This window comes from Pezoporus flaviventris, unplaced genomic scaffold (genome assembly GCF_033815535.1).
Source record: "Pezoporus flaviventris isolate CSIRO_AGI_PZ_B2104156 unplaced genomic scaffold, CSIRO_AGI_Pfla_v1 ptg000049l, whole genome shotgun sequence".
Classification (NCBI taxonomy): domain Eukaryota; kingdom Metazoa; phylum Chordata; class Aves; order Psittaciformes; family Psittacidae; genus Pezoporus; species Pezoporus flaviventris.
The window spans coordinates 687,924-699,135 of NW_026892597.1; the positions used below are offsets into that span (position 1 = coordinate 687,924).

The following is an 11,212-nucleotide window of genomic DNA, read 5'->3' on the forward strand; positions in this document are numbered from 1 at the left end:
CGGCGGCCCCGGAAGCACTTACCGCCCCCTCCCGGCGCGGCTGCGCGGCCGCTGACCTTCATCGGGGCTGTGGGGAAGGCGCCGCCATGTTCGCCCGCGGGGCTGCGGTCGCGCTTTACCAGCCGCAATGGTAACGGGAGGGGAGGCGGGGTGCGAAGGGCTTTGTGGGGACGTGCGGTGCGTCCCGGTAGTGGTTGTAGCGGTGGTAGCGGCGGCGGAGCGGCCTTGGGGGGTGAGGCTTCCCTCGGCCGGGGGCGGCGGGGTTGCCCCTGAGGTGTCTGTGGGCTCCGGTGTGGCGGGAGGAGCGGTGGCGGTGAGGGTGAGGGCGAACGGGCTCCCCAGTGGCCTGCGGGGGACGGAGCCGTGCCCGTGCCCGTGCCCAGCCGCAGCTCTGCCGGTGGGGCGAGGGGAGGCGGGAGATGGCAGGGAAAGGGGATGTGTGGGGGGCAGGAAGGGTGAAAGGACGGCGCCGTGTGTGACGGGGTGTGCAAGGAGACCCTGCTTCTGTCGGGAAATGCTGCATCCGTCTCTGCTTCGTTTTAATCGTTAATAAACCCAGTTCATGTACCCTTTTGATGCCCTGTTGGCTGGCCCTCGTTTACACTGTGCTTGAGGCAGTAGTAATGCACGAAATGATGTAGAAGGTGAGGAGAAGGATGGAAGCCATGTGTGCAATGCACGGTATAGAGCAGCTTGTCACTGCCATAGATGCTTTCTAAGAAGCAGTAGCTCTAAAGGTTTCATCCCTCTGGAAGGCCGCTGCCCTTGGCAGGGGTTGGTTTGCTGCAGGACCAGTGAACTATCCTAATATCTCCCCTATTCATTTTCAGGGGCCAAGTCAGGAATATGGCAACTCTGAAAGACAGTGAGTACTGGTTTTGTTTGCTTCTGAGAGAGGGGAAGTGTTGCAGGAAAGCCGGAAGTTAAAATACAAGTTATCTGTTGAATAAATTCATTGTGATACACCATAATGTTGATTCATGAGCATGTCTGGTATTGAGCAAATGTCCTTCAGAAAAGGCATTGCTCTAAAAGGTTTTAGCAGTGACTGAAGTGACATTTCAGCAAACAGTATAGTTTTACACAAGCAAACCTTTTCGTTCACAAAATAACTTTGTCCCCTGTGCTAAACCGCATTTTGGTCACCTTTAAGAATTAATGTTTGTTATGTTTATTTGCTTGGCCTTTTAAGCAGCATTTGGAGGGAAAAAAAGGTTGACTGAATGGGATAATACTTCATTTAGCTATTCTTCATAGGTTCTTTTACAGGGATATTGCCTTGGAATTGTGCTTGTCAGTAGAACACCTGTTTTGCTTTCTTTTCTGCATCAGTATTTCTGTGAGTGTCATTTTGCCACAGTCTAAGCAGAGGAGGAAGTTTATTCCGAATCTTCATACTATGGCGTCTTGCTTGTTTGTTTCCTGTCCTTGTCATCTGGGAAAAAGATGACAGTGCTCCTCAAATGATACATTTGTGAAACAGGTAGAAGTGGAAGGAAAGAGAACAGCAAATAGATTTTATGTTGGGATAACTATTAAATGACACTTATCTCTGGAGGAAAAACATATCCATTGTAAAGATGCATTTGGGTTAGCCAGATGACTCTCTTACAGCTTTCTTACTGTAAATACTAAGGTCTTTATTGAGGTTTATTTGTGCATTGTTTATTTACTTTTTCTTCTATGGGGAACGTGGCCAGATACTTTTGAATGGCGATTGCTAGCATTTGATTGCTTGGCTATGATGTCCTTATACCCAGTATAAGTATAGCCCATGACCTTCAACTCTTAACCTTGTAGTTACCAGGCGTTTGAAGTCTATCAAGAACATTCAGAAAATTACAAAGTCCATGAAGATGGTTTCTGCAGCAAAATATGCAAGAGCTGAGAGGGAGCTGAAGCCTGCCAGGATCTATGGAATGGGAGCACTGGGTGAGAGAAGACTGGTGCTATGGGAGCAGAAGAAAAAGGTTTTCATGGGGGTGATGAAAGGCCTAGACTTTTAACCTTTCAGTAGTTTTTTCCCAAAAGGGTTTGCATCTCTAGGCCACCCTGAGCATTCCTTATAAGTAGTTAACAGAAAGTGATTTTTTAGAGTTCTAATGTGAACTTCACAGAATCATAGAATCAACCGTTTAAGCTCATCCAGTCCAACCGTTCCCCAGCGCTGCCAAGGCCACCACTAACCCATGGCACTGAGGCCTCGTCTCCACGGGGTGTGAACACTTGCAGGGATGGTGCCTGCAGCCCTGCCCTGGGCAGCCTGTTCCAATGGCTGAGCACCCTCTGGGGCAGGAATTGTTCCTCAGCTCCATCTAAACCTGCCCTGGTGCAGCTTGAGGCCGTTTCCTCTTGTCCCATCCCTTGTTCCTTGGGAGGAGAGACCAGATTCCTCCTGACTCCTTCCTCCTTGCACATAATTGTGGAGAGTGATAAGGTCCCCCTGAGCCTTCTCTTCTCCAGACTAAACCCCAACCTGCCAGGTCCCTCAGCCCTTCCTGATTACACTTGTGCTCCAGGCCTTGCACCAGCTCCATTGCCCTTCTCTGCCTCCGCTCCAGCACCTCAATGCCCCTCTAGTAGTGAGGGGCCCAGAACTGAACACAGGATTCAAGGTGCAGCCTCGCCAGTGCCCAGTACAGGGGCACAGTCCCTGTTGTTGGCCATACTACTGCTGATACAGGCCAGGATGCCATTGGCCTTCTTGACTGCCTGGGCACAAGCTGCTCATGTTCAACTCTGTCAGTCAGCACCCCCAGGGCCTTTTCCACCAAGCAGCTCTCCAGCCACTCTCCTCCAAGCATTATTAACTCATCCCCAAATCATGATGATTTCTGATTATGTTTTTAACTTTGGGTGGTTGCATGGTTGGTTTTGTCACTTATTAGAGCACCACAGCTCAGAATATCTGGCTTGCTTCTGAACTCCGGGTCTGCACATGCTTCTGATGCACTGGTCTCAACACAGTGACCTTAACTAAGTCATGACGTGGGTTGTGTGGTACCCAGTCAGAAACATGGCTGGTTTTGAACTGTCACCTCTGGTCAGGTCATGTGCAAACCTGAATGAATGTGAGGGAGATAAAATTCATCTGACTGAGATTTGGAGCCCCTTTAGAAATGGTTTTAATTAGAATAATTCAGAGGTGTTTTGCTGTGACCTGTTTGCTTCTTGGCACCCTTAAAAACTTAACCATCTTTTCTTTTCTAGCTCTCTATGAGAAAGCAGAAATAAAGGCACCTGAGGACAAGAAGAAGCACCTCCTTATTGGTGTGTCCTCTGACCGAGGCCTGTGTGGTGCTATCCATACATCTATTGCTAAAACCTTGAAGAATGAGATTACCAACCTCTCAAACGCAGGAAAAGAAGTTATGGTGGTTGGAGTTGGTGACAAGATCAGAGGCCTCCTTCAGAGGTAAAAAGGATGGGTCCCAAACCCCCAAAAGAGTTTGGTTTGGTGGTTTTATTTGTATTCTGTGGTAGAAATGTCAAGACTTCTTAGAAAGCTGTGTGGCATTGAGGAGATTGTATTTAATGGAAGTAAATCTTGCTACCACATGTTGTACATTAGAGCATCCACTTGCTTCTAAGACAGATCTGATGTTCCTGCAGGACACATGGCAATTACTTCCTGCTGACATTCAAAGAGGTGGGACGGAGACCTCCAAGCTTTGGAGATGCCTCAGCCATTGCATTGGAGCTGTTAAACTCTGGCTATGAATTTGATGAGGGCTCAGTCATCTACAATCGGTTCAGGTAAGATTAAATTGGGACTGCACTGGAAAAAAATTGGGTAGAAGGCTTCAAAGAGCACATTGGCCTGATGAAGTAATATGAAAACTGGCTGACTTGTCATGTTTATTTCTTGAGTGAGTGCTTTTTGTGTGTGAAGAGCTGTTGGTTGTTGTTTTGTGAGAGCTGGGAGCGGAATTCTCTTTTTACATTACATTTACAGTCAGCATGTTATATCAATGTTGTTTCTGAGATCTCTTCATCAGGATTATCACAGAACTTTGTGGAACTGGGGGTGCAGAAGCTGCCTCTCCTGATTCGATTTTAAGCTCTCCATTTAGGATCAGTTGAACTGAAGATGCTGTTTTTATCCAGGTCTGTCATCTCCTACAAGACCGATGAAAAACCAATCTTCTCCTTTGAAACAGTTGCTGGTTCTGGTAAGTAGTGAACTAGAAACCAGCAGTTAAGTGATAAATCACAGAGAGAGTACTCTGAACATGGGAATATGATATTAATAATTGGTATTAATAATAGGTGTGTGTAATGGATATAGTATTAATTATGCATGTAGTATAAATTGAACAAATTGTATTATCTTGGCAGCCCAGAGCTGACTTACCAAGGTGCTGTGAGGTTAAAATGAAAGGTTGTACTAATCTTGGTTTGAGATTCTTTCTCAAGCAAGAATTGTGCATATGCAGAACTCTGTCGGTTCCAGTGTTTTCAGCACTGTAGTGACTTTGCACTAACTCAGTAAAAACACCCCAAAATGTTTCTGCAGCACTACATGGGAAGATTAAACATAATGTGTCAGTCATGTATTTGGCCTTGGTCAGAATCTGATTTTCTGAGTATTAAGCTAAATTAAACCACATAAAAAACTTAACAAAAATTTTAATAGCAAAGAGAATATGAAAGTACACAGAATGTGTGGAGAAAATCCCTCTGGATTGCCTGAAGTAGAGAAGCAGGCTGGCCTAGCAGCCTTTTGCATGGTGTTGTATTGTTTTGCTAGAAGTAGTGTATCTCAGCTTGCTTTCAATCTGCTCTTTCCTATTTTACAGAAAGCCTAAGTATCTATGATGATATTGATGCTGATGTGTTGAGAAACTACCAGGAATTTACACTAGCAAATATTCTCTACTACTCACTGAAAGAATCCACCACCAGCGAGCAGAGTGCTAGGATGACTGCTATGGACAACGCTAGCAAGAATGCTTGTAAGTCCACACTATGGGTCTCCCACGACTTCAGTAGTTTGGCATGAGAGTACTGACCTCCTTTTGTATAATTCTTTGTGTACAAAATAGTAAGAAACTAGCTGGTTTCTTCTCTCAGTTCCATTTTGAGTCAGTCTTGGAGCCAGCATCCTTGTAGGCCCCCTTCAGATGCTGGAAGGCTGCTCTGAGCTCTTCACAGGGCTTCTCTTCTCCAGACTGAACAGTGCCAATGTTCTCAGCCTGTCTCCATACGGGAGGTGCTCCAGCCCCTGATCATCCTCATGGCTTCCTCTAGACTTGCTCCAACAGCTCTGTGTCCTTCTCACAAGTATTCCTTGGAAGGTGTCCAGGCCGGGTGCAGCATGGTGTATGCATTTGGTATTAGTGGGAGACAGCTTTTAATGTGGCATGCTGTGAGAAGATTTCAGCTTTAAGAAGGGCAGTGTTGCCTGAAGGACACTCATGACCAAGCGGAGCTGGTGTGATGAGCAGTTGGGCTGTCTGGAACTGTATGTGTGGCTCTCTGCTGACAGCCTTATCTTGACAGAGAGGTGATATCTCCTGCGTTTACAAGAAAAACAAATGCAGAAATAACACTTCAGAAAGATCTGTTTCCTTTTGCCAAAGCCACAGTAACTTGAAGGAAATCCCAATGTAGTTAATTGACAGTAAAATCTAATTTAAAGGCAAATAATGCATGCTTATGTTAAAATAAGCTGTGTCATACCATGGTGTTTACTATCCATCGGATATTCTTCAGATGTTTAACTCTGATGTTTCAAGCCAAATTGCCAAGTTTCTAAATTGAGTGTTATCTATAGGAGAAAAAATGAAAAGTGCAGTAAGCCTCTTCACTGCCTTCATGGCTTTATAAGACTACTTCATACACCTTCTCCCTATCTGTATTTAAATAGTTACTGCATCCTTAAATCCCAATCTTGATTTTTCCTAGCTGAAATGATTGACAAACTGACCTTGACTTTCAACCGTACCCGCCAAGCCGTCATTACCAAGGAGCTTATTGAGATCATCTCTGGTGCTGCTGCTCTGTGAGTACCTGTGGAAACGTAAAACAGGAGTGGTTGCAACATCATGGAATGTGTGTGTGTCCTGCTTCAGGCAGGTGAACAGGGAAGGTTAGGGCATGCAGGTCGTAACACTGAAGGGAAGGCAATCCATGGCATGAGTCTTGAGTTTTCTAGCTTGTGCAGTTCTACTAACAAGTGTGAAGTTTGGCAGGCCTGGTTTGGCCAGATTAAGTTTAAAACACTGGTAGATCTTTAGCCTCAACACACACCCTTGTTTGAACATAAAATCATACAATTGGGTTCCAAGGGTTGGAAAGGACCTTAAGATCATCCAGTTCCAACCCTTCTGCCATAGGCAGAGACATCTTACACTAGATCCTATCACCCAAAAGCTCTGTCCAACCTGGCCTTGAACACTGCCAGGGATGGAGCATTTACGACTTCTTCGGGCAGCCTTTGCCAGTGCCTCACTACCCTCACAGTAAAGAGCTTTGTCCTTGTATCCAACCTGAACTTCCACTGTTTCAGTTTGAACCCATCACCTCTTGTCCTGTCGCTCCCTGATGAAGAGTCCTTCTGCAGCATCCTTGTAGCCCCCCTTCAGATACTGGAAGGCTGCTATGAGGTCTCCATGCAACTTATCTTCTCCAGGCTGAACAGCCCCAACTTTCTCAGCCTGTCTTCATACAGGAGGTGCTCCAGCCAGTGTTTGTTCCTCCTTTTTGGCTCCCAGTGAATTTCCCCCTCTACCTGGACTTTTCCTACTTTTCCCAGGCAGCCCAGCAGAGTTGGGTGGGGGAGAACAACGTGTGTGACTGAAACTTTGCATTTTAGCTCAGTCAGCCTGTGGCAGTGTTCAAAAGCAGTGAGTTTAGGGGTGGGATTGGAAGAAGGAGGGAATTCAAGAGTCTCTTGCTACAAAATGTGTATTTTATACTTTTAAGCTCAGTATTTTGCTTATTTCCCTGAGAGAAGCTTTGTGACTGTGTGTACTGCAGGTTACAAATGTGTGGGCTTGGCCCGCACCTTGTAACCACATCTGTCCAATGTGTATGACATCTTAGAGTTAATCTGTGCTGTATTTAGGTGCAAATAGATGTGTTAATGCCCTGCCTGTTTACAAAATGCCTGGAATACCTACCATGGAATACTGACCATGCAGCAGTTAGCTGCTGTATTGTGCTCCTCACAATACATTTGTGGTCATAAATGTATCATTTTGCCTGAATTTGCATGAGTTGCTTCCTAACCTGCTTGTTCTGTTTTCTCTCATAATACCATAACCAGGGATTAATCGGAAAAACAAAGCGGTTCAGCCAAATCCAAGAGGTAAAGTGACAAAATAGACTGTGGTTTAGATCAGCACAGAAAATCCCCAAGTCAAATGAGGAGGCTGGAATTCAGCGGTGTTGTGTTGGTCAGCCAAACTTCTCTTCCCAAAGAGCTGGGAAAGCTCCTGCTGCCTCTTTGACTCTGAACAAGAAGTACTGAAGCATCAGTAATCTTAAGCAATACGCTTCCATGATATTAAACCATTTGACAGGATTTTCTGTGCTGGTTTTATTTCTTTCTGGTTAGTTTTCAGTTACTTTTTTTAATGTTTTAATAGTGGTCTGACAGGATGCAATGACTTAAAAATGTCTGTATATAAAAATCTGAACAGTTTTCTGAAGTTAAAATAAGCATATTCCAAATGTAAAACTTAAGGGAAAAATTGAGTAGATAAAGAATTGGGGGAAGGTGGAAAGAATATTAATGAAGTATTCAGATTGGAGACGATAAAAGTATTAAGTGATTGAATAAATGGAAGGAGTTTAATTTGCTTCCACTTTCCTTACAGGTGAAGAAGAGCTTTTCTGAGCATATGGTTTAACCTGCCCATGTCTGTGGTAATGAAACTGCTCTTCTTTTGTGAAGAAATGGGAAAGCCAGAAATCTGTAAATTCTTACAATAAACCACCTACATGAGACAAAATCCTCTTGGCTGTTCGTGGAGCAAACACTCTTGGTGTCTAAGTCTGGTTTTGATGGAGGTGTGCATTGAAACTTCATTTCTAAAGGCTGTGCTCTGTATTTTGTAATGTACCTGGCATGTAAAACATGTAAGTGGGTGTTTCTTTGGAAGAGTACTGCTCACCCTCCTTCACCTTGTGCTTCTAAGTGTTGGTTTGTTATGCACATAATATTGTGTGCTGGAGGAGACGGGAATAACCTCTGCATCATGCAGTTGGAACACTGGTGTTTCTCTCTCGTTTTGATACCACATTACTACCATTTGTAGATGTTCGTATTCTCAAGTGAACAGATCTGATGCTATGAGTCATCTCAGTGTTTGTTTAGAATATATATCCTCCAGAACAGCCTCTCATTTCCCTGAATCCCACCCCAGGATACTCGTACTGTTTCCCTTATTCAAGTGTGCAAATGCTGCAGGGTATCACCAAGACATCACTTTGTTAAGCCAACAAGTTGCCTCTAAGGAAACTCATTAACCAAGTTCAGCACTTAACTGTTTGGTTTCTAGACCAGCTGACTGAAGTCCAGCTTTGTCCAGTAGCAGCCTGAGGAAGGAGGTGACTGCTTACACCTGCCTCTGTGGTACATTTATGGAGTCACAGGCTCTTTTGAGTTGGCAGGGACCTTAAAGTTCATCCAGTCCCAACCCCCTGGGACACTTTCTACTAGAGCAGGTTGCTCCAAGCCCCATCCAGCCTAGCCTTGAACACTGCCAGGGATGGGGCCAGGGTCTCCCAACAGCCTTCTCCAGGCTGAACAAGCCCATCTCTCTCAGCCTGGCTCCAGAGCAGAGGTGTTGCAGCTATGAAGCATCTTTGTGGCCCCCTCAGACTCACTCCAAGAGGTCAACGACCTTGTGCCTGGGATCCCAGAGCTGGACACAGGACTGCATGGAGGGTCTCGTCAGAGCAGGGTAGAGGGAAGGAATCCCCTCCCTCAACCTGCTGCTAACACTCTGGGGATGCAGCCCAGGACATGGTTGGTTTCTGAGCTCAGATGCACACTGCTGGGTCATGGGGAGCCTTTCATCAACCAACATCTCCAAGTCTTTCTCCCCATGGATGCTTTCAATTAAGTCTCCTCCAGCCTGTAGTTGTGCTTGGAATTGCCCTAACCCATGTGCAGGACCTTGCATTTGGCCTTGTTGAACTTCAGGAGGTTGCACAGTTCCAACTCTCCAGCCTGTTCTGGTCCCTCTGGATCCTGTCCTTTCTCTCCAGCGTATCAACTAAGCCGCACAGCTTGATGTTGTCAGCAAACTTGCTGAAAGTGCACTCAATCCCACTGTCCATGTGACTGATAAACAGTGCTGGTCCCAACATGGACCCCTGAGGAACACGACCTCAGTGTTCCTCACTTCCACACCAGTCTCCATCTGCGCGCTGAGCTCTTGACCACTATCCTCTGGATATGACCACCCAACTAATTCCTCATCCACCAAAGTCCAACCGTCAAATCCATGTCTTTCCAATTTAGAAAGAAGGAACCCCATTTCTAAGATGGGAAAGGTGATGCCAGTTCAAACCTACCCAAAGCTTCCCTATGGACTGAAGAGAGCGAGTAAAGAACACCCACCTGCCCTGACCAGCAACAGGACTGGTCATGGCTCCAGGTCCCTTCTCTACAGGTTTCAAACTTGAGATGTAACTGATAGAAGAGACAAGGCTGTTTACTGACTAATCGGCACACTAGTAATGGTCTAAGAAATCAAAGAGCTAACTTGTGAATTAATTAACTTCTAACAATAGGCTGCTATTATTTACAATTCTGTCCTTCACACTCTGATTAGTTACACAGAATTGCCATTAGTGTACACTCAGCCAGCACTGAGTAACAGCCCTGCTGCTCCTCATTCTAACTCCCACACCACTCCCTAACCATTATCCTTGTTTCTGGATCCTCCCTTTTGCCACCATAGTTTCACCTTTTCTCTGCTTGGAGGTTTTTTCCCAAATAAACAGTTCACTCATAAACACTTTATTGCTGCCAATTTTGCTGTACCTGTAGCCCCCAACAGAAGAGGGACCTGGAGCTGATGGAGTGAGTCCAGAGGAGGCCATGGAGCTGCTGCGAGGGCTGCAGCAGCTCTGCTCTGGAGCCAGGCTGAGAGAGCTGGGCTGGGGCAGCCTGGAGAAGAGAAGGCTCCTGAAGGGGAGACCTGAGAGCAGCTCCAGTGCCTGAAGGGGCTGCAGGAAAGCTGGAGAGGGGCTTGGGACAAGGGATGTAGGGACAGGCCAAGGGGAATGGCTTGAACCTGCCCGAGGGGAGACTGAGATGAGCTCTTAGGCAGAAGCTCTTCCCTGTGAGGGTGCTGAGGCGCTGGCCCAGGGTGCCCAGAGAAGCTGTGGCTGCCCCATCCCTGGCAGTGTTCAAGGCCAGGTTGGACACAGGGGCTTGGAGCAAGCTGCTCCAGTGGAAGGGGTCCCTGCCCATGGCAGGGGTTGGAGCTGGAGGAGCTTTAGGGTCCCTTCCAACACAAACCACTCTGGGCTTCAGATTCCAGTTCCTCACAGCGTAGGCTTAATCCTTCACTTCCACGTTGCACAGCCGGCTGCTCCACAGCAAACCTGAGGCATTTGCCATACATGACATATATGGAACACATGTGGTGAGGCCATATAGTGACGCAGGGGGACCCAAAACCACCACCTCCGAACTGAAAAGCGTTATTAAAGGGCCTCACCTAAACGACTCGGTGTTGAGGTCCCGGCAGTGAGGAGCTGGTGTCTGTGGGCTCGCACTGCCGGAGGATGTGTTAGACGCCGCAGTTCGTGACCCCCCGCGCTGCTGAGGGCGGACATCTCCCCCTCCATCCGCCGGAACGGGGAAGGGGCGAAGCACGCTCCGAGAGCGCTCAGTGCCCCTTGCGGCCGGTCCCTCCCGGCCCCGCCGGCTGTTCAAATGATGCGCCGGCGGCAGCGCCTCACGGGGCCGCGGGGAAGCCCAGCCCAGGGCCGCAGCCTCCAGCGCCCCGGAAGCCCTCCCGCCGCCAGCCTCACCTCCCGCCGCTGCTGCCAGAAAACACCCGATTTCGGTGGTTTTTCGGAGCGGGCCGGTTCATGGACGGGGCCGGTTCTTCACCACCACCGCCACCAGCGGCACCGCAACCGCGCTCGATGCGCTCGGCGCTCCGCTCCCCGCTCGATGCGCTCGGCGCTGGAGCGGCGCGGCCTGTGGCGGGAGGCGGGGAGGTGCAACGGCGCCAAGATGGCG

At 47.5% G+C, this 11,212-nt stretch overlaps 1 protein-coding gene across 3 annotated transcripts; it reads left to right on the forward strand.

Annotated features, from left to right (window-relative positions):
• The first annotated feature begins 5 nt into the window (after window positions 1-5).
• ATP5F1C (ATP synthase F1 subunit gamma) lies at window positions 6-7,958 on the forward strand. 3 transcript variants are annotated; one of them, XM_061468591.1, is made up of 10 exons: window positions 6-130; window positions 831-865; window positions 1,801-1,932; window positions 3,211-3,415; window positions 3,613-3,756; window positions 4,108-4,172; window positions 4,800-4,955; window positions 5,908-6,004; window positions 7,271-7,312; window positions 7,824-7,958. In XM_061468591.1, the coding sequence occupies exons 1-9, from the start codon at window positions 87-89 to the stop codon at window positions 7,275-7,277; spliced, it is 885 nt and encodes a 294-aa protein (XP_061324575.1). In that variant the 5' UTR covers window positions 6-86; the 3' UTR covers window positions 7,278-7,312; window positions 7,824-7,958. The 3 variants fall into 3 exon arrangements, with proteins under 3 accessions (XP_061324575.1, XP_061324576.1, XP_061324577.1); XM_061468592.1 differs by lacking the exon at window positions 7,271-7,312; XM_061468593.1 differs by lacking the exons at window positions 7,271-7,312; window positions 7,824-7,958 and having other exon boundaries at window positions 5,908-6,008.
• The last annotated feature ends 3,254 nt before the right edge of the window (window positions 7,959-11,212 follow it).

What these genes read in the sequence shown, in the direction of transcription:
- ATP5F1C (XM_061468591.1), top strand. Translation starts at nt 87, where the DNA reads ATGTTCGCCCGCGGGGCTGCGGTCGCGCTTTACCAGCCGCAATG. An exon ending in TATGGCAACTCTGAAAGACA is followed by an intron (nt 866 to 1,800) that starts GTGAGTACTGGT and finishes TTAACCTTGTAG; the next exon opens with TTACCAGGCGTTTGAAGTCT. An exon ending in CTATGGAATGGGAGCACTGG is followed by an intron (nt 1,933 to 3,210) that starts GTGAGAGAAGAC and finishes TTTCTTTTCTAG; the next exon opens with CTCTCTATGAGAAAGCAGAA.